Genomic DNA, 25,999 nt, shown 5'->3' on the forward strand with positions numbered 1-25,999 from the left:
GGGTCCTGTCCTTTCCCAAATTGGTGGGTGGAGACAGAAACCAAACGGGACGTGTGCGTGTGCGTGTGCGTGTGTGTGTTTGAGGAGGGGGTGGATAAAACTGATACCTTACATACTAAGAAAATTAAGATCTTATATAGATTTGATTTAAATCAAGGCCCCTTTAACTTCCAGTCCTCCAAAATTCATTTCTCCCTTGCACTGTCATTCCTGGGAGTATAAACTACGGCAGCCATTCAAGCATCTTCCTAATTATGTCCCTTTGTTCTGACCAGGAATCCTCTCCCTCAGTGTTTTCCCCCATAAGTCCCAACTCAGCCATTCAACTAACAGAGATTTCTTGAGCATCCTCTTTGTACAAGGCACTGTTGTCAGGTAGGAAGGGTAGAGGAAGTGTAATCTAGTCCAGGATCTGGTTTGTAAGAAGTCCAGTAGGGCTGGAGGCCAGCACACAATGATCTAGAGAATAAACTGAGGACAGTAGTGAAAAGGAAAAGGGGGGAGGGGGGAGGGCCCGTGATGAAAGTTCAGGAAGTGGGATATTTTTTTTTCCAGTTCCAGGAAATCAAAGGCTTCGGTGAGGCGGCAGCGCGGTGGGCGGAAGGGGAGGGTGAGTGCCAGGCAGGAGTCAGATGCCTCTGCTTTCGGGGGGCCTCTTCCTGACCCCCCAGAACAGACTGCCCTCTCCTTCCTGCGGGCCCCTCGCTTGCTGTCCCCATGGCTTGGCCAAAACGACAGCATGACACGACCTTGTGATGTGCCTTCACTTTCGGCCTCGCGTGCCCAGTTAATGAAGTGTCCCCTTATTTAACTTTTTATTTTTACGTGTCGTCTCCCAGCCACACTGTGGCTCCCGAGAGAGTTGAGACCCTGCGTTAGAACTTTTTGTCTCAAGTCACAGCACACGTTCACGGCTTGTACCGGAGAGCAGCTCAGTGAATATTTGCTGAGTAAAGAGATGAATAAACAGAGCAAGGCTCCCAGACTGCAGCCAGAGGCCCGCAGGAGTTCAGGACCATTTGTGAATACCGAATGGAACGACGAATGTTTTCTAGAAAATTTCAAGACTCCTGGCAAGCGGGCTTTTTAAAACCTAGGTGAAGGGATAAAGACATAGCAGGCCATAGCTGCCAGGGGCTGGAAGGAGGGAGAGGAAACATTTGGGGGTGAGGAAAATGTCCTATGTCTTAAATGTCTTAAATGTAGGATGTCTGTCAAAATTCATAAACCTGCACGCCTAAAGGGGGTTAGTTTTACGGTATTTCACTTAACACACATGCCTTAAGACAAAAAGTAGATAAGCATCTCTATTCAAATTTTAAGTGTATCCTGAATGCTGGTGACCAGGATAGAAAAATAAGTTTTAGTTTTCTGGGCTACATCTGCATACCCAGTTAATAAGATTACATGATCTCTAAGGCCAGACATTGCCCTAGGAGTATGTGGCTTTGTGCCTGGGACGACCACTGCTCTCCATCTGAACACGACTGAGGGCACTTTAGAAACTTCTGAACTCGTAAGTCGCCAAGTCCAAGGGAGAAGCTGGGAAATCCCAACCTGTGAGATGCTCTGTGGAAGGGCTTTACGCACCTAATCCATATCTCTCTCTTTATCCATCTATGGAGATGGATGAGAGCTGATTTCCCCTGAACCACCGAACTTTGCCCTAAGGGACAACACAGACAGTGCCACCGACTCCTAACAAATGAAAAGTCACAAGAACAGCAAGCTTAGCAAACTGCTACAGCACATAAGGTCAGAAGTGGGAGCCCTCTAGGTGCTACAGTATCATGACTGATAACCGATAATAACAAAACCTAGCATTTCCTGGGCCCTGAACTTTGTCTTTCCCACCTTGACCTATCACCTGCCAGACCTCACAACTCCACAGGGAAGACACAGCTATCACCCCATTTTAGACAGGAGGAAAAGCATCGTGGAGAGTTAACTAACTAACGAAGAGTTCAATGACTAATTCAAGGTCAGACAGCCGGAAAGTGGCAGCCTCAGGAGGCAATTCAGCTTTCCCTCTCAACAGCACCGTCTCCCTGAAAGAAAGAGTTAGGAAGTTCAAACTGAGTTTCCCGGGCTTTCTAAGCCCCTCTTAGGATAAAACCTTTCAAATCTCACCTTAATAAGACTCTGGGCTCATAACCAATAGTGAAATTGCTTTTCAACAGTTCTATATTGGGTGCCAAGGAAATTCCTGAACGGTTAGGGAACTAGAAATCCACTAAGCTTCTCCAGATTATGAAGGTCAGCGCATCAGGAGAAGAGTCCCCTGCAGGCATGTAATTTTATCTGGACCTCGGTGCTGAGACTTACAACAATATTATTCATGGCTGGTTACTGATGAACCGGTTTGATTCCTTAAAAGGTCATTCTTACCTTATTAACAATTGTTGACAACGCAGGGCTCCACCTGAGAAAGTAGTTGCCCCCATGCCTCAGAGAAAGCTCTTAAAAGTAGACTATTAGGAACAGGAAAGTTCTGTGAAGGTGGGTTGGTCCTATCACTTTGCAGCTGAAAAAAGCTGAAACCCAGGGAGGTTGGGTAAATGGCCAAGGTCACTCAGGCAGCTGCAGAGTCAAGATAAAAGCGTATAAAAGCCGGCCATCTGCATGCTGCCATGGAGAGAAATTTCTTCTTGCCCTGATCTGAAACTTCGAGAATTTAAACTGTGAATACCACCCCTGATGACGCAGCACAGATGGAGGCAATGTCTCTTAATCAAATATATTTTAATATGATTTGATAATACCACAATCATAATATTAATTTTACCACCTTCTAACCACACAGTGAGCTTTCTGTTACACCCATTTGGTCCTCACAACAATCCTGTGAGGTAGGTGGGATCGGTTTTATCATTTCCACTGTATTTAATTTTTTTTAAAAAAATGGACCATTGATGTGGACCATTTTCAAAGTCTTTCATGAATTTGTTACCACACCGCTTCTGCTCTATGCCTTGGTCCCTTGGCCGTGAGGCATGCGGGATCCTAGCTCCCCGACCGGGGACTGAAACTGCATCCCCTGCATTGGAAGGCTGTCTCAACCACTGGACCGCCAGGGAAGTCCCCTCATTTCCACTTTAGATAACGAGGAAATTGAGTCTCAGAGAGGTGACGGAGTTTGCCTAGGATCACGTGATAAATAAAAACCTGCAGAACTAGGTCTAGAACCCCAGTCTTTTAACTTCTAATCTGGTGCTCTTTTTGTTTTCTTTTTTTTTAATAAACTCTGGCCATGATTCGGTTTAGGCATCCAAGGGCGACGCTGGGAGACACAAGTCTCTACGGGGTTAGTACTTTCAGAGAAGGGGCCAGACTGCCTCAACAGTGACAGGTCGACATGGGCGCAGGGTGTGGTACACACTCTGCATTTCCACGAGGAAACCGCATCACATGCTGCTCTGCTGTAAAGGGGGGCAAATAATATGTTCTAGTAAAAACTCAGTTGAGTTCATCACCGTGTCTCAAGGGTCAATGGTCTGGCAGCAGAAACCTGGCTAAGACCTCATGGGCTGGCAGCACACCTTTCCCGATGGACCCGCCTAACGCCCCTTCCTTACTCTGCTGGGTTGACAGAGTTATAGCGCCCACCCCACAGTAACAAAACCCACAACCCAAACCTCTCTTTCTCGCTGGATAGGCACATGGAAGTCCAGCTGTTCAGAGGAATTCGAGTTCAAAAACAAGTATAAAAGAGGTGGACAGGGGCCAGGTCACCAGGACCCTGGGGACATGCGGGTCTTTGTTCTGGGGGGTTGGGGGCAATGGTGACATGGTAAGACTGGCATTTTTTAACAAATGACTGTGTGTGGAGAAGGGGCAGCATGGAAGCAGAGCTGAGGCAAGCACGAAGGTGACTGGGAGTCGCATCTGAAATAGAAAGAAGGGGACGGATTTGAGGAATAGGACGGGGGAAGACAGGATTCGATAGTTAATTATAAATAAGGTGGAGGTGTCAAGGCGGAAAAATATATACAGCCTCGTAAAAAGTCGGCAGCTTTCCTGGGTAAATAAAAACTCCCTAAAGGTTGAAAAAAACCTCCATGTCCACTGCCCTGGGTTGCCGGTGCATGTGGTGACCGAGGGCACATCCCATGCAGCCTCAACTCTGTGACCTTGGCTTTTCCAAGGTCCAGTTCACTGAAGAAAAACAAGATGTATTATCGGTTGTGTCTGGGTTTACTGTGAGACCTGGGTTCACACCTCACACGGACTTTCCTATTGCTAAGAGTTTTCTAGGGGTCCTGATAAAACTGGATGCCTTGTCGCTGGCCCCCGCTCCTGAGGGATGAACCAGCATGGAAAGCCTTCACTCGCTCCTTCTCAAGAGGGGTGCCTTCCATCTAAAGAACCACCCCAAATCTACTTTTTATCTTGTAGATGGAAATTTTCATATCTTAAGCACCAGAGAAAATGGCAAAAAACAAAAGCAAACAAACAAAACAGGGAACAAAGGATCTGGAAAAGTTGAAGACAGTTCTACAGCCTGGCGTCACCTTTGGCCATCCTCAAGTCATTATGAATTCTGGTACCAGAGGCTGCCAGGCTTGAGTTATAACCATGAGGCCCTGGGGGCACCCTAAGTTTGCTCTCTTAGTTGTGAATCTGTTTTGCCCCCCTTTTTTTTTTTTTTTAAACTTTTTTATTGTTGTTCTGCTCCTGTCGATATTCAAGTTTCTAAGCTTGGCTGACAAAAAGCTACTCAAGGTTTACTTTAGATAAAGTTGGTCAAATTTGGAAGCAACTACCAAAAAAAGGTACACCCTAGAAGGTGCATTTTGGGCCACCAAAATCGACAGAATTCAAATTACATTATTTCCTAATTGTCTATGTCTAGTCACCTAAGGCCAGCTTGATTTACTTCAGGGTCATGAATAGCCTCCCTCATTTCACAGCAATTTTTGCTTTCTTGAAGGGTGGGGTTACCTTTTATCAAGAAACACAATGGGGTTATGAAGCTCCGCCTAGGCCAGGGAGAAAGAATGTCCGCACCTGCTAACTTCTCACACTGGCCTGGAGGTGATTTCAATACAGCTCAGCAGAGGCCCTGCTGACCTGGGCAAGAGGCCAGCAGGGTATTATCAGAACCATCCAACATGTTGCTGGCTTCTTCCGCTTCCTAAAAACAGAAGTTGCCGCACACACAAAATAATTCGATGTGAAAGAAAAGTAAAAATAAAAATGAGTCTTTTTCTCCCTCCCCTTAAAGGGATAGCAGGAAAGATCTTTGGAGGCGCTGACCTGTGCATTTAAACAGGAGGGAGAGATGAAACGTGAAAAGACCTGGTTTAAGTAGTGAGATCCTGCCCTCCTGTTTGGAGTGCACAGCCTGCTAAATCCGGATGTACATTCAGCCGTTCCGGACAAGAAGGCAAGACCAGGACACTGCCCACTGACCATGAGTGTGTGCACACTCGTGCGTGTGTGTGTGTGTGTTTTCCTGCCATGATCTGCCGCAGAAATAAAAGTAAAACACAGCAGCAATCCAGCAGGAGTTCAGCTGTCAGGGTAACAGTACATTTCGTGCTTTACACCCTTACTGGATTCACTTACCAAACAGCACCCCTCCCTCCAGAATAAAAATGTACTAGGTGGCTGGCCTCCACGGGATTAAGATATTGATTTTCAATCTATCTCCCTAGTGACAGAGCCTACTGACAACGAGAAAAATGCTCTCATAGTAAGGACTCGTTTCAGCTCCCATTTTTAATCTTATAAACATGGGCTTATAAGAGTAGAATGAAAACATCTTGAGGTTTTCATGTTGGTGCCTGGATACAGAACTGGCCGGAACTCTGGGTTTAGAGACAAATGAATGGAAAGCAAGAAACGGTTTCGTTTTTAAATAAAGCATTTTTTAAAAAGTAAAGAGAGCCCGAAAGAGAATCTCTCAAATGCCACAGCGGCCTTGGAATCAGAACCCCTGTGCTTCTCATCTCTGTCCACACATCGCAGAGGCTGGGATGGCTAATTACTGGTCACTTGGGAGAGTGTAGACAAAGCTCTGCGAAGGGTTTAAAATCTGAGCTAGTGCTACTGTTAGCAATAATCACAAATTACCCACTTCTTTAAAATACTTGCATGGATCTACTTCAGTTATCATTACATACCTTCACAAGGGTCACTGACTAATTACAAAGAGATATTCAAACTCATTTTACTGCCATCCATTATGATTTTATTGTTAGGAAGAGAATCATTTAATCCAGTAGGTGACTCTCTAACCAAACCTGGCCTTCGTCTTTGCCCCAGGATAGTGACTCATTAAATTAGTACCAACACCGTGTAGCACCAATCATACCATAAGGGCAATGAACAATTGACCTGGCAGAGAATTTACATACTGAAGGCTCAACCAAAATGTTAAAAAAAAAAAAAGGTAAAGAAAACTGGTCCAACTCTGGTTTTTGTTTGGCATTTTATCTGAGGCTGAATTCACCTCCTTAATGAAGGGGAGCTCCAAAAGCCAACCAGCTGCCTCGAAATAAGCTGAATCTTAAGAAAGCATGCCTGGGAGATTGGCAAATATCTTCCTTTTTAAAAAGGGCTCAGTGGGCAGAGGCTTTCCGAGGACAGCCTGCTGAGAAAGGGATGACAAAAAACCCAGGTGCTGGGGAAGCAGCTCTCAGCCGTGGAAAAAAGGGCCCAGGAGGGAGGAGAGCAGGGCTTCCGGTCAGGCGAGCGGCCTCACTCCAGAGGGGAAGTGAGAAAGATGCTCTCTCTCTCCGAGAGTTCGCGCGGCTCAAGATGACTGTGGGGCCATCCGTCTCTATGCAAAAGTGCCCCATTCAGACGTGAGCCCTGCGAGGACAGCAAGGCCATCCCGACATGAGATACAGTATGTGCTGAGTCTCAACCCAGGCTTCATTCCTCCTTCACACTGCACGCTGCTGGAGATCTCAACGTGCAAGGGAGACCCTGCACATGTGATTCGACTTCCAAACTCCAAACAAAGCCCAGGGGAAGGGGCAGCGGCCATGGCCTCCTGTTCCTGCCCAGCTGAGAACCCACACACGGAGGTCGTCAGATGTGAGGCCCGCTCTTGCAACAGGATGTTTCCTGTTCTTACCAGCATCAGAAGCCCTAATTGTTTACAAAATGGAACAAAATGTAATGAACCAAAAGGTACTGAGGGCAAAGAAGCTGAGGTTCTGGATTCCAGGGCTGGCGTCAGAACACAAGGTCAGGCCTGGGCCTCCTCTACTCTTGCAGAGTCCCTACCATCCGTGCTGGCAGCACCCCAGCGGGACTTTAGTGAGATGTAATTCACACTTGTCACCCACCTGCTGAAAAGCCTCCAGGGGTGGTGTTTCCATGGCGTGTGTATGTAAAACATTTGGGCACTTTACTATCTGCTATACTTCAATTTTTAAAAACTGAAAAAAAAAACCAAAACAAAACCCACACCCTCCAGCAGTCTGGGGATAAAACCCAACCTCCTTGCCGGGGTCTTCAAAGGTCCCCGTGAGCCCGCCCCACCTCCCTTCTGAGGGGCCTCACACGCCCTCCCCAGGAGCACTGGCCTTCCCTCTAGTCCCCCAAGCGTGCTCCTGCGTCGGGACCCACGCTGCAGGTCCTCACCCACTGGCAGCATCTCATCTCTCCACTCTTTTCCTCTGGCACATTTATCACAGACGGTAATGCTGTTGTTATGTGCGGTTTTTATTTGTTTATTATGTGTCTTCTTCCATGAAATTAGGGATTGGGCCCGCCTTGCTCCCCAACCTATTTCTGGCTCACAGCGCTACGTCTGGTATACAGAAGGCACTCAACACTCTTTGTGGGATCACAGTGTGCCCTCTGGCCACGGGCCTCTGTTTCCCCATCTGTGAGATGAGCACCACCTCTGTGGGAGGCCCATCATGGAGCAGATGCTGAAAGGACTCATGGGGACAGTCTCCCCCCTCCTTGTTCCCAGGTTAAATAAGTCACACTTTTGTCCACGTGACCAATTATTGAAAGATTGAGAACCGCTAATCCTTAGCCGCTGGGGGGAACATCCCCATCTCATCTACCTATTTTTTTGAGGCGGACCTGCCTCAGTTCCTTTATCTGATCGTCAAAGGCCTTTATTCTTCAGCCCTGAAATCTGGGGGCCTGAACTTGCATTTTGAAATGGTTCCAAGACCTCCTCCCGCTGACTATGTTATTTCAAATCACGTTTTACAAATTCTCGACCCCAGGGAGCTACTCGTGTGTATAAAAAAATGAGATGTCAAAACAGTTTACCTATGATGTTCACCGTACTATCCACTTCATTTTTTATAGCTGAAGTCAGGGCCGCATACTCAGGAGAAAGATCACTTACTCCATTACTAAGCCCCAAAGATGACTCAACTGGTTCTTGCTAGGAAGAAGAAAAGAAAAAAGAATTGAGAACACTTCCTTTTCCCTCCCTGTGCTTAGCTTAAATTCTACCCTCTGTCCACTTTCTTTAACGCCAAGGTCATGTTCGTCTCCCAAACGCATTCCCTACATGTTTAAAATCAGCCTGGAGCTTAAGAAGCACATTTCTGCGTAGAGTGTCTCGCCAAGGCTTCCCTTTCTTTCCTTTTCCTTGGAGGAGACGGTATCCATGCACCTGGCTTGCCCTCCTGAAATGCTTAGCCCTGCACAAGGTAGCCCTGGGGTTAAGCGGAGCTGTGTTACCGCCTAGGTAAAGCACTTTGCTGCCGAGATCCCAACTCATCCTTCTCTGAGGGAGGGGTGCGTGTAAGACTCAGCTCCTGGCTTTCTCTCTAAGGGAGGAATCCTGCCACCTCTTTTATAACTTTGGAGGAAAAGCTCTGCCTCAACTAAGAGCCCAAGGACGAAATCCAGAGGACGTGGTGGATGAATTCTTCTTGGATAGGGTTTGCTCTGGATTCTGGCCACATGAGCATCCTGCCCCAGGGTTGGGGGGCAGGTGGCCGGTCACACAGGCCAGGCTCATAGCCAAAGCCTCTGCCACCCTGTGGAGTCCAGTGAAACAGCCCACACCCACGGCTCCACAGGCATGCCTTCCGAATGCCAATGCAGCCCAAGAGGCTACACATTCATATTAATGAAACTAGGAGAACAAACTCCTCTCCCTAAGCTTGGCTCTCAATTCTGCTTTATTCAAGTGCACCAGAGCCCTCCAACCTCTGAACGCGCCAACAGCTCTGGGAGAGCCAGCGCTGGAGTACAGACTGACTTTCAGCGTTTTGATGAGACAGCTTCTCCTCAAGGGGAGATTACACTGGCGTCTATGACAGCAACAGAATCAGACAAAAAAAGCCACACATGACAACTCCTGGGGAGACCAAACTGGAGAGGAGGGTGGAGGGGTGGAAAGAATAGAAGACAGGAGCAGAAGATCATGTGAGGTGGATATGATTGTGCTTTGAAAAATTTAGAGTGGATGCTCCAAGGCATGCAGGGTGTTCTTATCAATTTATGTGCTTCTTGGAACCAATGATGAAACCCCCAAATCTTAGGGAAGCCACCTAGGGAAGGAGGGGGAAACTACCCCCTCCCTCCCAATCCCACCTGGCAAATTCTTGCCATGATAACCATGGCTTCAAAGACATCACCTCACTGTATAGCTCAGTTCTCAAAAAAACAAACAAAGATCACATATAGCAGGGTTGACCAGATGTACCAAAGGTTGAATCCAGGAAGGGCCCAGGACAGCCCCACTGGGCAGAATGTTTATCCCTTTCTCCTGCAGCATCTCTTTTACAAATTCCAAAGAGTTTATCCTTTCTGGGAAGAAACTCCCTTGCCTGTGACTTGAGTCACCACTTTTCTCTTCCTTTAGAGGCAAACTCCTGACTGTGCACCTGCCTTCCCACCATCACCTCCTCACTGCACCACCGTGAAGCCTGCAGTCTGGCTGCCACTCCACTTGTGGAATCAAACTCCCAGCTTCTGGGGTAGGGGTGGTGAGACAGTCTGGCTTTGGAATCACATGAGCCTGGGGTCCAAGTCTTCCTCTAGTTATAGGACTTCAGCCTCTTTAGTGGTCTCTTAGGATGCTGTGGACAGCTGTAAACTGAGGACAGTAATAGGACCCATGTCATAGGGATAATGGGAAGATTAAATGAGATAAATATGCACCTGGCACCTATTATTAAATAAGCACTCACTATTATCTAAGGTCACCAATAAAACTCTACTATCCCAAATCCAGTGACCTTTCCGCAAGTCTCTTTCCCTCAACCCCACACTCTGACATCCAACAGGAAGGCCTGTACTCTCCCCACTTGGCAACAAAATCTATCTGTTTCTCCACCTTTCTGATGGCATCCTTCTCCCTGGCTTCCTCAACGGCCCCCTTCCCACCTCCCCACCATTATGCCCCACGTGTCATCTTCTTCCCCTTCCACCTCTTCAATTACCCAAAAGGAACTAAGAACATTTTAAGGAATTATGGAAAGAACTGCTCGTTTTCATGGGTTTCTTTTGTTGCCAAGTTATTATTCACTCATTCTGCTTCTAGGCTTCTTATAAAGGTAATGAGGCAGTCAGACTTGCATATATTTAAAAACCTAAATTATTCTGATTTCTCAGTTGGAGACTTCAAAGAGTTTCACATGATCTACAGTGTAATTAGTGGCAAGTGATACTTCTATCACACTACACTTGAGAAAACTATGACTCATAGACGAAATTAGTTTTCCAAGATCACACTGCTTTTACTCTTAGGAGATACAGGAACTGAACTCACATCTTTGGTCAGGCAACATGGTCCAATTCCAGTAGTTTCTGTCTTAATAAACCCCTGAATCCTGTACTAATTCCAATGGAGATTGAGACTGAACTATTTTCAACATTGTTCTACTCCCCAGATCCCCACCTTGCCTCTTGCGCTCCTTCTGTAACGAAACAGAATACTCTACCAATGGAGACTTGAGTTGGACTACTCTGAACATTGTTTTACCTCCTCCCATCCCCACTTCCAAAATAACCTGCCGATCTCCAAGTCTTCAGTGCAAACCTTCTCACTGGTTTTAGAAGGACAATATAGCAGATTGTATAGTGAAATGTAGCCAGCACCTCCCTGAAAGGTCTCCATCCAGGGTGCAGAAAAACAGGGATCTTCACTACACTCAGTTGCAATTTTTGAAATGACTAGAATAAGAAGATCGAAACCTAAACTATGTATTTTTTTTTTAAAAAAGCAAGGAACCCAAATTAAGAAAATGGGTGAACATTTCTCTACGGAACATGTACAGAGATCCTGCAGGTCACGAACGGCCTTTGCCCACAGCATCTCCTCCTCCTCTGTGATGCCCACTCCTGCCCTGTCCCCCGCCTGGCTGTACCATGACCTGGCCTGGTGAATCCTGAACTAGCCTCCTCTTTCTGTTCCCTTTCTTTAGATATAGGCTCTCCTGTAAATCACCTTGCCCCAAAGAAAACCAAAAAACAGATTGTGCTTGGGTTCAGACCGCTCCATGATCTATTAACTCTGCCAAATATTTATGCCCAAGAACCCTTCTTCTCATTACAGAATCCCAGGTTTGTTCTACAGTTTAAGGGACTTTAGGCAAAAGCAAACCAGCACAAGAGAGCGTTCAGGGGCAGAGGCAGGGGCAGCCTTCCTTAGACCGCGAAAATAATATTCCTTTGGTTGGTCTCAAAGCCATGCTTGCTGGAGGGGCTTGGGGGTGGGCCGAATAGAGGACAACCAAGGCCACTCATTCTGTCTCATCCTTGTGCCACAGCCCTTGTCTAGATGTTCCCTCCTTTGAGGCCAAATATAATGGCCGGGAGACCATTTCCCATCCCCAACCTCCAGAAATGCCCTACTTCATCTGTGCAAAGCCAGTCTCCTCAAAGCCAAATTTAAGGGCATCTCTAGGTCTCTCTACCAACAAAAATCTCAGGCTGACAGCTGGGCTTCATGAAAGTCAAAGTCGGCCTGGGGAACTGCACACTCTATACCTCGGAGGCCCCGAGGCCACTAAGAACAGGAGTGCGACTGAAACAGGCTGCGGCCTCCTGCCTAGCCCTGGGAACACCTTCCTCCCTTGGAACTAGGCCGTCTTCATTCTCTTCCTCGCTGCTCCCACTGTAACTTCCCCTTAGACTTCTTTCTTTGGCTGGCTTTTCTCCTCGTCTTCTCCTTGGGTCTCCGTGTTCATTTCATGTAGCTTCCCTCTTGGAGAAGGCATCTGTTCCCACGGCCTCCAACATCGTTCTTGGGCAAATGACCACACACCTGGCCTCCAACACTCACCCGAGCTCGGTGCCTGTCAGATCCAACTGTCCACCTGGTGTCTGCTTTAGAGGGCCCTCTGCCCTTTCTAGCCCATCAAGTCCACAGTGAAACTCACCCTCTTCTCCACAAAACATGCTCCGCTCCCAACATCCCCTCCAGGAAGCTTGAGAAGTCAGGGCCACCTCTTGGATCCACACCTGGCTTCCTCCTCCACCTCCTCTTCCAGAGAAATGTCTCCTCCTCTCCATTCCAACTGCCACCATCTTCATCTAAACTCTCTACCGCAGTCTCTCCCCCCATCTGCTGCTTCCCATCACGGTGAGAAAAGCCTCCCTTAAATATCAACTCCTCCATGCTCCAGATCCTCCCCAGGGAGTTCAGCTGTGCCTTATCTCACAAAAGCATCCACGGAGGTTATTCAGCCAACCAGTTTGCAGACTGTGCTCTGAGCAGTCCTCTCAAGAGCCACCAGGAGGAGAGGGAGGCACCAGAGCGGGCAGGGCAGGCCCCTCACCTGCTCCCTCCAGGGCAGCTCTGATTTCATCTCTTGAAAGTTCAGGTGGGTTGCCGGCGTGAGGCTTAAAAACTGAAGACCCCTTGCAACCCGTGGAAGGATCACTCCAGTATCAGCCCTGACGGGTGGTCGGTCATTCAGCCTGTCTTTGGACAGTGGCAGGGAGCATATTGTTTCGTATCCAGCTCAAGTCACTGTTGGCGGTGAGAGCTCTATTAGAAAGTTCTGCTCAGCCAATACCTGCTTTTCTGTAACTTCCACCCAGAGGCCTGCACTCAGAACTAATACAGACCAGTCCTAGTCTTTACCAAGTGACATTAGAGACAGTCCCTGATTATGTTTTCCATCATCACACCAATGTTTTAATCTGGAAGCACTTCACAGTTTCGAAGCATGCATATGTCCTCTGCAAACAATCCTCTGAGGCAGGAAGTATTAATTCCGAATCCTCCCTACCTACATGCCTTTGTTTCCCCTTGTACCCTCACTCAGGCTCCAGCTCTAATGAAGCCGGTGTCCTGACTCATCCAGCGAAGACCAAACAGCAGCTCTGATCTCCAGGGCTTCAAGTATGATCTGGTGCTGGGAAATGTCCACCAATATACTGGATGGAGAGTCCCCCAAGGCCTGGATCAGAGCCCACAGCCTCCGAGAGGCTGAGAGGGACTGAGGGCCGTGAAAGAGCACAGGTTCTGAGGTTGGACTAACCTGGAATCAAATTCCAATTCCATAAAGTGGAGCAACTCTGGGAAAATTACTCAACGTCTTTGTGCCTCCATTCCCACATATGCGAGAGAGAAAACCTGCCCATCACAGGAAGAACTAAATGAGATAATAATCAGAGCTGAGAACCGGGTAGGGGCTCCAAAATTTCAGCTACCACCTCGCGGTTTTATCCACCTCTTTCCTTACTGATCTCGGCCTTGTGACATTTTCTGAAACACCAATATGCCCTGATGATGTCCCATCTCGTACCGCTCACTACTGTGTTTCTTACTCTTATTTCCTTAGACAGCCAGTTACCTCCACGCAGGCAGGGCTTAGTTCAAGTAAAAGATGGCTCACTGAGTGCACAGCAAATACTCCCAAAGAGAACATCAGGGGATACAGGGGCAGCATTTCTGCACATATTACATGGTCAATGAGCCTTGGGTCTCAGGGAAGCTATTTAGGGAGGAAACAAAGAGCACGGAGGTAAATTGCCTGAATAGCCCAAGAAATGTTCTGACAGTGGGCCTGCATGCTCTAAACGTCCTTTGCTAGTTAAAACTTCAACTTGATCAACTCTACTCCAATAAAAAAAAATTAATTAAAAAAAAGATTAGGATTTCTTCAGGTATCTTAAAAAAATTCAACTTGAATTAAAGGAAGATTGGGAAGAGCTTGTTTTAACAGCAAATTTTCATACCTAGTTACTACATACAAGACAAATTTTCTCTGCGGAAGAAACCAACCTAGTCTATCCAGTTGCATATATATATATATATATATGCACAGAACAGAAAACTCAAGAGCTTAGGTGTTTGACAAACAATAAAAAGTAATGTATTAATAGCTCGGTAAGGATAAGGTCCTTTATATATATAATTCCAGACAACCTAGAGAACTAACTTTGGACCACTCCACAGAAACATTCACACTATGCAGTCATGAACCACAGAACTTGGGGAGCCCGCTCGCCTTATCCACGTTCCGAGGCTTCGTCATAGGACAGATGCGAGTACGTTTAAATTCAAAAGTTAGGCTGCTCTTATTTCCGACGAATCACCTGCCTTCTGCTGAAGGAACAATGTCTCTATGAGGGCCACGTGTCGGATACTGACCATATCTACATCACAGGAGGATTTCTCACTGCACTCTCTGCTGGGACCCACGTGGCTGCACCTGAGAGGAAATCTCTCACTTGCTTCCCTGGGTCAGTGCGGGGCCTGGCCATGTGGAAGACACTGCCATTGGTGATACGACTGCAGATGTCCTTTACTTACAAGAACACCGTGTGTCATCAATTCTAAGGTGCACGTTCCTCACATTTCCACACCCCTGAAATGGGATGTGCCTTCTAATCAATTCTGTGTCATGATTTCACTGCAAGCAGTTTTTTCTTGCTTACAGATACATAAAATAATGATGCATCTTCCAATCGCTGGCATCTGATATTCAGTGAAGTCTGGTGGTTATGTCTGAGCAAAGCTGGCTGAAAAGTGAACATCTGTTACTCCATTTTCATTTCTCCATGAACTGAGATTGTGAAATTAAATCTGCATTCTAACCCCTCCACTCCCTCCTCCCCATATATTACATTTATTTATGCATCTGTTTAGTCAACAAATACTCATTCATCTATTCAGTGATCAAATATGTATTAATTATCTGTTCTGTACCAGACACTGAGCTAGATGCTGTGAAACTAGTAGCAAATATGATATAGCTGTACTCAAGATTATAGCAGATTCTTCAAAATCACATATTTGTGGAAGTTACACTTTTCTGACTAAACAACAATAATCAGAATGTAGACCCTAAAAAAATCCAAACTGTGGGGAACCTGATACAACAAATAACAGGGTTTCTTCATTGCAAGAAAAAAATAAATTTTTTTAAAGTAATTTAGGGGAAACCCATAGGTTACAAAAACTTGAGACATATCCAAAAATCACAACATGTGGACCTTATACGGATCTTGACTCAAGTAAACAGACTGTATCAAAATTATGACACTTATGAGACAAATTGGAAATTTGAACACTGAGTGGATATTTGATGTTTTTGAGGAACTACTGTTAATTTTTTCAGATGCAATAATGATACTGTGTTATTTCTAAAGAGTGTTTATCTTTTAAAGATATATACTGACATAGTCATGAAAGAAATAAGATGTTTGGAATCTGCTTTAAAATTTGGGGCTGAACCATATGAAATTGTTTTTGTAAGTCAAAAATGGTTGAACATCTGCAGTTTCATATTGGATGTATGGAAGTGGAGGGAAGTACTAATGAAATAAAATGGCCACGAGCTGATTAATGCTGAAATCGGGGTGATGGTCTACGAAGTACGTTTGACTCACTTGCCTCCTTCCTGTGTATCAAGTTTTTCCATAATAAAAAGTTATAACAAAATGAGGCCTATACTATGCTATATTTAAAATAAGTCACCAACTAAAAATACTGGAAGTGGAAACTAGAGGTCTCACTGCTAAAACACTCTAGCTAAAAAATTTATTTTCCATTGCAGGAGTAAATGTGTCTGAAACTTTAACAATTTACCTAAGTTTTCCCTCTACCTTCACAAGTCAAACTGAAGTGTATTTTTTCCGATTATTTTGACTAAGTGGCTTGCTTTTAAACATTGTGCTGTCTGGGCAATTTGGTTTTTCCTTCAAGAGTTATTCTAGAGTAGAAACCAGAATACTTGGCATCTCTTTTAAGTTCAGTTCTAAATAACCGTGTGAACTTGGCCACATGTCCCACTGCCCTTGGGTCCATGTCACTCAACTCTCTTGAGCCTCTGTTTCTTCATCTGCAAACAGGGCACGGTGAAACAGACAATCTTCTCTCTGATGGTCTATCAGTCTGGACTGTAGTGTCTGCTCTTTGTTTGGCAACTGGAGCTCACCCTCGATTTTGCATGGGATATTTGGCAGTTCTCTGGCTATTGAACAAGGGCCACCTAATCTACACACAAAGACCCTCACACTGCAGTGGATTTCAGACTACACAGCCCACTGAAAAGCTCACACACACAAACGCATCCCTACGGAAAACTTTTGGAAGTTATGAAAGCTGGTTCTATAGTGGAGCAGGAAAAAAACTATTGAGATCCACAAGAATAGAGGGCTTGAACAGAAATCTGTGTCCCCAAACTAATGGCTTGTCATGGAATATCTGCATACATACATACATACATACATACATACATACATACATACATACATACTGGGTTGGCCAAAAAGTTGGCCAACACAATACATATACATAAATATAGGTAATACATTCTAATATAAGTATATACTATTTAACATACTTTTAAAAATATTTAATGGCCTGAAAATATACTTAATATTATCAGATAGTAGCTGGTTGCTGGAGCTTAGCTGGAACTAAGTGACATGCTGGCAACAGTTGCAGGGACCAGATGGAGGCTTGAGACTGTCAAGCTCAGCATGGATTTGTGAGTTCATTCATAAATTGCTCAGGGAAGTTGGATGAAGCAGGGGATGTGTGTACTTGAGTCTACAAGTGGGTACATGCCAAAGAGGAGACGTGTAAAGCACATGAAACACAACAGCAAAAGAAGCAAGATTAAATACTTCACAGAGATCACATCACTTATTTTTATGAGACAGAATATGAATCATTAGTCTGATCACAACTTTGGCCTCCTCTCCGAACAAAGATTACCTTGATGTGCTTCACTCTGTCTTCTTTTTCTGTCTTTGGTTTCTTTCCTGTGGCAACAAAAATAGTTCTGGATTAATTCATGAAGAACAGAGAGACATTTTCCCTAAGTTAAATTCTTTCTGAAACTCTCAATGAATTTATTGCTTTAATCTGTACATGGCCAAGATCCCAAATGCTTCTTTTACTGCTTTTGGGGGCCCTGAGGGTCATTTTCCCCAGCCAGGTAAGGGCAGAATTATCATCCACAGTGGGAACAAGGGTTGTATCCTTGCTGTGACTACAGATGTGGAAATAAAGAAATCACAAAGGCACTATAAGGTATATTAAGCGATCGTTGTTTTAGTCAGTAAATATCTTTATCTACCTTTCTTAGAAGGTCGTTCAGATAAAGGCAACATTCGGTAGACTCTGAAGGCATTGTTTCCTTTCTTTATGCTTTTATCCTTGACTTCTTCAATGTCAGGCAAAGAGTTCATGGCACATCGAAAATTCGCCTTCCATGTTTTTGGATCAGGTTTATCTACTCCTGGTTGATGCTTTCCTAACAAAATAGTTGAAAGAATTAAGGTTAAGAAAAAGAGGGGAAAAATTATTTCTAGAGTAAAAATTTCTGGAAACAGGATTGCTGGCAGATAGTATAGAGAACCCTTCTAGTTCTAGGCCACACCTACAGTGAGCAAACCTCCTGGTTTATTTGGGGCTGAGAAGGTCCTTGGGATGCAGGAATTTTTGTTTTAAAACCCAACAGTTCCAGGCAAACTGGGACAAACTGGTCACCCTGGCTCTACGAAATAGCTTGAGAGAAAATTATAATGGTAGAAGAACGGACAATCAAGGTAAGGAAAAGACAAAGCTAGGAGGCCAGTAGACCGACAAGCACAGGCAACTGGAAGGTCTCTTTTTCATCTGATTCTCAAACATTAAGTAAAAGTCCGTTCCTGCAAATAGCTCGCTAGTTAAATTTTGTTACAAATAAATATAATCTTGACTACCTTTGGGGGAGATAAATTTGACCCAAGTTTATACGATGCAAAACAAATAAGTTCTATATTCCCCTGGCACACACCTGGGGAACTTCATCAGAAAACCACATTTACAGGAAATTTAAGGACTAAGTTTTCTATGGAAAGGGTTGAGCATCACTCCTTTTTTTAAAAAATAAATTTATTTATTTATTTATTTATTTATTTATTTATTTATGTACGTATGTATGTACGTATGGCTGCGTTGGGTCTTCGTTGCTGTGCGTGGGCTTTCTCTAGTTGCGGCAAGTGGGGGCTACTCTTCATTGTGGTGCACAGGCTTCTCATTGCGCTGTCTTCTCTTGTTGCAGAGCACGGGCTCTAGGCGTGCAGGCTTCAGTAGTTGTGGCTCGCGGGCTCTAGGGCGCAGGCTCAGTACTTGTGGTGCACGGGCTTAGCTGCTCCGTGGCATGTGGGATCTTCCCGGACCAGGGCTCAAACCTGTGTCTCCTGCATTAGCAGGTGGATTCTTAACCACTGCGCCACCAGGGAAGCCCGAGCATCACTTCTGAGTGATGCAGGCTGTACCCCACGTGTCCTAGATGTGCCTGGGAACAAGTCCCAGGTTTATCAGAGCTATTTTCATGAAGTCATAAGCCAGGAGATTTTATATATGTAGTAAAAATAAAAATAAACGATAGCTAACAGTCTACTGTATAACTGAAATTTGCCAAGAGAGTAGAACTTAAACATTGTCACCAAAAAACAATGTACACTTTAAATATTTTGCAATTTAATTTGTCACTTATACCTAAAGGCATGAAAACAACCACAAAAAAAGCAACAGTGCTGGGCTCTATAAACAATGCGGGGTTAATACCTGTATGGATGGCCCAGTTTCTAAAGAGCGGTGCATCTTTTTCCACATCCCACCCGTGTCTAGCTGCATGCATCCAGGGGATCTGAAAAATCTTCTTTTCCTGAAAAAAAAAAAAAAGTAAATAAGCACTGCAGCCCTGGGTTTCAGGCCACCATTGCAGAGGATTATAGCTAGTTCTAGCTAGTAAGATTCCCTGCTAAGTATCACTGGGTTTGCTGAGTATCTACTGTAAACCAAACCCACCTCCCCACTGGGCCCCAAACCTTGACAGTCTACCAGGTGAGATTGAGAGGCAAGTGGAGTCTGGTAGGATAAAAATAAATTCCAAGGTCAACGGTGATGATCTGGGAAATGCCAATGTGCCTCCTTTCCTTTATAGGAACACAGGTAACTGGCCACTTACTGAAATTTCTAATGCTTAGTCTTATGATCTACTCCCATCACTTGGTAAAGAGGAACTCCTTCTGCCTTAGGTAAATTAAAAATTAGGCAACTCTCCAAATGAACACTCATTTTGCTGCTAAAGGGAAGTTGGGGGTGTCTGCGGCCATCACAGAGACTAATTTGTCACAGAGACTAATTATCTCAATCTGCTCACGCAGCCAACAGAAATAAAAGATTTTGTTCTAATCCCTATGTGTCTACTACCCTGTATGAAATAGCAATAAATACAAACAAAGATGTACCAATTATATGAAGATGATACTCCTTTTCTGGAGAAAAGTCCCTCAAGTACAGTTCTTCTTATAGCAGGCCCTCTCCATCTCTCTTATATCCCAAGAAGTAACTCAAAATTGCTTAAATCAATCCTGGCAAACATATGATTAGAAACCAGTGCTTTGGAAACAAAGTCACACTTGCAGTAAAACTACTTATGTGAAACTTGGTTCACTTGGCATGTTCACATGGTCTCAGTTTTGGTTTTTCCAACACCCTAACGAGCTGCGTGTATGTTATTTTTTCCGCTTTACAGTTGAGGAAACTGAGAAACAGAATTAAATTTTCTAGCCAAGGAACTTATAGTAGTAAGTATCTAAATTCGAAACCGAGGTCGTGTAATCCCATATTCAGTCACTTACTCATATCACCCATTGTCTCCCAGGGTTTAGATTTAGATTTCCTGTCCTACAACAGATCTGGTGACTTGGACTCCATGGAGATTAAAACCCAGGAAAACCGTATTTTTTTAAGCTCTCAAGGTAGGTCTGATAATTTCTAGGTATGCAGATCTCTGCACAGTACACTGGAGCAGGAAAGAAAATGTCAGTAGGGATTTTCCACAACTTTAGTCTCACACAATGAAAGATACAAACGGTCCCCACCGACCCAAAAGGGACTTGGCCCTCCCCATAGAACATATTGCAAAGCCTGAACTAAAAATATGTCAGAACATTTGAGATCTCCCCAGAACTGTTAAAAGGGAAAATTCTACGTATTTAAAACTTAGTAAAGAAGAACTGAAAGCGAGAGATTTTTCATAAATCCCTCCTTGTTCATGCTGTATCATCCACCGAGAGAGGGCAGGGTTCCAGGTTGGCCAGATTCAAAAGGGCAGTGGTCAGAAGAGGGCTGAGTGAAACTTTATGTCTTACTGTAGATGAAAATAAGAGGGCAAAATCACTTAATGCAGTTTCTGACGTTGACATGAAAGCGAAAAACATGCAAATGAATTTATCTCGGTGAAAGATTTTTTCCTGAACTACACAACCAGAATCTAAAGGTTTATGCTTAAAGATATAGATCCTTAAAGAATCTGCTGTTGTACTTTGTTCTAGGACAAAGGAGACCTGGGGTGACACAATCTGAAATCTATCTCCTAAGACACAAAATTGATTTTATAAGTAGATCTTTTCAAGCATTTGCATGTTTGCAGGCACACACACACACACACCTCCCAAAACTAGTCTCCCAGAAACCATGCTCAAACCATGAAACCACAAAAGTAATGACTGAACCTAGCAATTATCCACCATGGGTCCCCTTTAAATGGGCAAAGGACGTGAATAGACCTTTTTCCAAAGAAGATAAATAAATGGCCAATGAGCACATGAAAAGATGCTCAACATCACTAATCATCAGGCAAATGCAAGTCAAAACAGCAATAAGAAACCGTTTCATATCCTCTAGGATGGATAGAATTTTTTTAAAAAATAAACAGAAAATAGTAAGTGCTGGTGAGGATGTGGAGAAACTGGAACCCTCACACATTGCTGGGGGGGATGTAAAATGGCGCAGCCATTCTGGAAATCAGCTTGGCTGTTCCTCAAAAAAATTAAACACAAATTACCACGTGATCCAGTAATTTCACTCAAAGAATTACAAACAGCTGTCCATGCAAACATTTATACATGAATGTCATAGCAGCACTACTCACAGTAGTCAAAAGACTGAAACAACCCAAATGTCCACCCACTGATGGAATAGATAAAGAACGTGTTATACATGCATAAAATGGAATATTATTCAGCCACGAAAAGGAACGCAGTCTGATACGTGCTACAACAGGGATGAACCTTTAAAGCACTGTGCTAAGGGAAAGACGCCTTCCACCAAAGGCCACATGTTGAATGAGTCCATTTATATGAAATATCCAGAAAAGGCAAATCCAAAGAGACAAGACGGCAGATCGCTGGTGGCCACGAACCAGGGAAAGGAGAGTGGGGCGTGACTACTTCATGGTACAGCGCTTCCTTCTGAGGTGATGAAGAAGTTCTGGTGGTGATGGCTACATAATATTGTGAATGTACTGAATACCACTGAATTGCACATTTTAAAATGGTAAATTTTTTTAAAAGACTACATGTAACTTTTAACTAGTTTTTCAGATTGCAAAACTATGTTGAAAGATAAAGATGGCAAAACTCATTTTAAACCTGAAAGAGATTCTGACCAGTAAACATTCTGGTTCTATGAGACAGGGAGGGCGTTGCTCTGTGTAGACTCTGTGACGTCAGGATGTGCCATCAGAATCCCAAGCGCCAGGTCCCCACCCGTGGTGTCTACACACAGCGTGTACGGAAGGACTAAATGCAGTAGCGGAGCTACTCACGTTTAGATACATAGAGACCTCTGCCCACCTGCAGGCAGGAGAGAGAAGGCCAGCTCGAGTTGAGAAGATGAGATGATCTTGAGCAAAGCAGAGCAAACATACCTTGGCCCCAAACGGAAACTAGTCCTCTTATCTCCCTGTGCCTCTTCACTCCTCCAATATTTAGAAGATGTTCCAATGTTGTTTGTTATTTTTGTTTGGACTTCTTACTTTGTTCCGAAATGGGCTGATATTTACACAAGCACAAGCCTGCTCTCAAAGTGCAGAGCAGGAAAAGGTCGGGAGCTACCTGATGATCTCCCAGGCTTGGGGAGGGGCCTTGGTGCCTGGTCCAGGCAGATCTCCGGTGAGAAATAAGAACGTCAATAACCAAGGTTGGGGGACTTCCCTGGTGGCGCAGTGGTTAAGAATCCACCTGCCAATGCAGGGGACATGCAGCCCTGGTCCAGGAAGATCCCACATGCTGTGGAACAACGAAGCCCGTGAGCCGCAACTACTGAGCCCGTGTGCCACAACTACTGAAGCCCACACGCCACAACTACTGAAGCCTGTGCGCTTAGAGCCTGTGCTCCACAACAAGAGAAGCCACCGTAATGAGAAGCCCGTGCACCTCAACGAAGAGTAGCCCCTGCTCGCCGCAACTAGAGAAAGCCCGCGTGCAGCAACAAAGACCCAACGCAGCCAAAAATAAATAAACAAAACAAAACAAAACAAAACAAAAAAAACCAGGGTGGGAATCAATCGGAGCGACGAGAAAAATGGTGAACCTGAATACTGCCGCCTCCTTCCTTCCTCAAGAAACAGCCCAGGGAAACCACAAGCAAGCATGAGGACAAATCCAGAACTGACCTGGTCTCTTCAACAAGCCAATGGAGAGACGGAAAAAAGGGAGCGTGTACTGCTCATGGTCAGGAACCAAACACAACCTGTGGGCATTCTTTGGATTCTGATTGAACAAATCAATTGTAAAAAGATATCTGGGGAATACTCAAGGCATTCTGAATATGAACAGGGCAGTAATGACATTTTAAATGACGATTACTTACGATTAATTTACGATTACCTAATTGATAGTGGTATTGTGGCTCTATAAGAAACGTTCTTGGATCTTATAGATGTACAGTGTCAGGGAGCTGCTTTGCCACACACCGCACAGATCCTTTTTAAATGTTAATGATTGTTCAATCTAGATGTGAGTTTTAAATCTAGATGGGAATTTACTGCGCTATTCTTCCTAGTCATTAGATCGTTCAAGCACACTATGTCTATTTGCAAATATTCATAATAAAATGTAACTGGCCCAAGCCACAACCCCTTTCAAGAACTAGTTATAATGTTGCTTTGCCAAACTTCCTCACCGCTCCTCCAGAGGAACCCAGAGGACCCATTCCATCACCCTCCACCCTTCATGTACTGAAAGGAGGAGGCGGAAACACATTTAAGGCATTAATGAACCACCTATTTGTCTCTTACTAAGAATGCACTGGGTTTGACGGTGTCCCCATTTGAGAGACACGTGACAGCTGCCAACCCAGTGTTCTTAAGTCTAATTATCTTAACAGAACAAAAACAGAGTCACTGATGTTTCTCCCCTTCAAGTGCCCATCATTCATCCATTCATTCTCAGCACGACGTTACCTCCTGAGTGTCGGGCACGAGGCCTGGCACTGAGCTTGCGGCAACAATCAAGACAGCCCTGGTGCCCGCCCTCTGGCACGGCCAGCCTGGAGTGCCTCACCGTGAGGAACGACACTCAGAACACAGCTAAGGCACAAGTGAATGACAAAGCGCTGCAGACAGCACAGGTGTTCCAGGAGTCATAATAGGCTTCAGTGGGAGAACAGAATTTGGAATGGCCTCAAACCACTCAAAATACGAACAGGGATTCTTAGGCTTATGAATGGGCAGGAAATAACAGTAGGGTCTGAGTGAAATATTTATGTGGACAGACGAATGCCATCCAGCCTAAGTTGGCAGAAACCTATAAATAGATGCCCTGGGGAGGGGTGGGTATGGAAAGGAAATGCCCTGAGGCCAGCTGAGGCCTACAGGGACAGGGACGGCTCTGTCCGCATTGGGCGCTCAGGCAGCCCACAAGCTCCTGGGACAGCGCCGTCCTGAGAGGTGCCGTGTGCTGTAGCCACAGCGCACCCTCCTTCCTTCAGCCTGGCCCACACCAGCCCAGCAGAGGACAAGGGGACGCTCTCCTGTCCCTTTGTACCAGGGAAGGGAACTCACGAGCCAAGAGCCAGGTGAGTGAGACTCAGCAGGAAGGGCCGCCGGAGAGGGGCCAAGTGTTCACTTGCACCAAGGACCACTTTCTGGTCCTCTATCCGAAAAACACGGGCACAGTGGCCGGAGGAAAAGGTGTCTCAGTGGAGAGTACCGGTGAGGAAGCTACCCTGCGAGGATGTGTAAGTTTCCTACAGCCGTCGTAACAAACTGCCACCCACTGGGTGGCTTACCACCACAGAAACGGATTCTATCACAGTTCTGGAGGCCAGCAATCCAAAACCAAGAAGTCAGCAGGGCTGCGCTCCCTTCAAAGGCTCTGAGGAGAATCCTCCCTTGCCTCTTCCAGCTTCCGGTGGTTCCAGGTGTTCTTGGCTTGTGGCTGCATCACTCCAGTCTCCGCCTCCTCTTCCGTGCATGTGTGTCTCCTCTTCTGTGTCTTGTAAGGACCCCTGTCATTGGATTGGCCCAGCGGGATAATCCAGGATGATCTCATCTGCAAATCCTTACATTAATTACACCTGCCAAGACTCTTTTTTCCAAATAAGTTCACATCCACAAGTTCTGGGGGTCGGGATGTAGACCTATCTTTTGAGGGGGCCACCATTCAACCTACTACAGAGAACAACAAACTGTAGCACATCAAGCACCCACCTGGTGCAGGAGATGCAGTGACACTGTAAGTGCGCCACTGCATCAAGCCAGCCAAAATGGGTGGGTGGGTTTTAAAAAAAGAAAAAGCAAAACCAAACCTACTTCTCTTCGGAAATCAGCAACATCTGCTTTAATTTCACACCCTAAATCAATAATAGGCAAAGTTACTTTGTTCTTCAAAATAGAATCCTACGAAACCTACAAGCCTTGGTTTCCTTGTCTGCAAAATGGAAAAAATAACAGCATCTACTCCATAGTGGGGATTATGGGAGTGAATGCACGACCTTGTGTAGAGGAGTGCCTGCACTTCATAAATTAGTTTTATTATGATCATTATCACTATCGTTATTCTTGTTCTTGAGGACCCTATGTCTCTTCAACTCTCCTTTGACTATCATCTCCCCTTTACTGACACCTCTACGTGCGCCCCTGCTAACCCAGCAGGACAAGGGGCAACCTGATTTCTTGTTTGTTTCTTTGGAACAGGCTAATTACAAAGCCCCTCCAGGATATAAACCTAAAACACTATAGACATTGCAAGCCTAGAAAAATACATTGTTTGCCATTAGACCTTAAAATATATGACAGGTCACGTGAAGTGAGCATATGCTTTACTTAAAAGTATTTCTGTTTACTTCTACCCCATCTTGTTTCAGAAGGGACTCAGATACCTTCAAATACAATACACCGTTACACTTAAAATAAGTGAAAAAATAGGTAAATGAGGGGAAAAGAACAAAAAGAAATAAGATTTGAGAGATATCTGAAAAAATAAAATGAAGCAAGGAGTAATATTAGTAAAAAAAATTATGCTGCAATATTTTGTACACTTGTTAGGAACGGCCACAATCTGGCTCTAAGCTCTGGAGCACGTGATACAAAGGTAAAGGCTGACCTGCTAAATTATTCATCGTGTCCTTAAGATTAAAAACGCAGGGCGGAGGTAGAAGAGGAAAAAGACATTTGCTCAGAAGAACTGCAATATTCCTGGTAGTGGGAGAGCAATCTCTCTCTTGGGCCATCTTAAAGAAAGCATGATGTATTCGTTGCTTTTCTAGAGTATAACTAAATGTTTTCAGGTGGTCTTTATTTTACATCCAAGGTCTTCC

The 25,999-nt window shown here is 44.9% G+C and overlaps 1 protein-coding gene across 4 annotated transcripts in view; it reads right to left on the minus strand.

Annotated features, from left to right (window-relative positions):
* IRF2 (interferon regulatory factor 2) overlaps positions 1-25,999 on the minus strand; it is a 104,758-nt gene that overhangs the window by 12,732 nt on the left and 66,027 nt on the right. For all 4 annotated transcript variants that reach the window (XM_068532007.1, XM_068532004.1, XM_068532005.1 and 1 more), the window contains exons 3-6: positions 18,956-19,055; positions 17,478-17,654; positions 17,114-17,160; positions 8,245-8,362 (exon numbers count right to left, since the gene is read on the minus strand). In XM_068532007.1, coding sequence (XP_068388108.1) covers positions 8,245-8,362; positions 17,114-17,160; positions 17,478-17,654; positions 18,956-19,055 — 442 coding nt within the window. The remainder of the gene's footprint in view (positions 1-8,244; positions 8,363-17,113; positions 17,161-17,477; positions 17,655-18,955; positions 19,056-25,999) is intronic.

This window comes from Eschrichtius robustus, chromosome 21 (assembly GCF_028021215.1).
Source record: "Eschrichtius robustus isolate mEscRob2 chromosome 21, mEscRob2.pri, whole genome shotgun sequence".
Classification (NCBI taxonomy): domain Eukaryota; kingdom Metazoa; phylum Chordata; class Mammalia; order Artiodactyla; family Eschrichtiidae; genus Eschrichtius; species Eschrichtius robustus.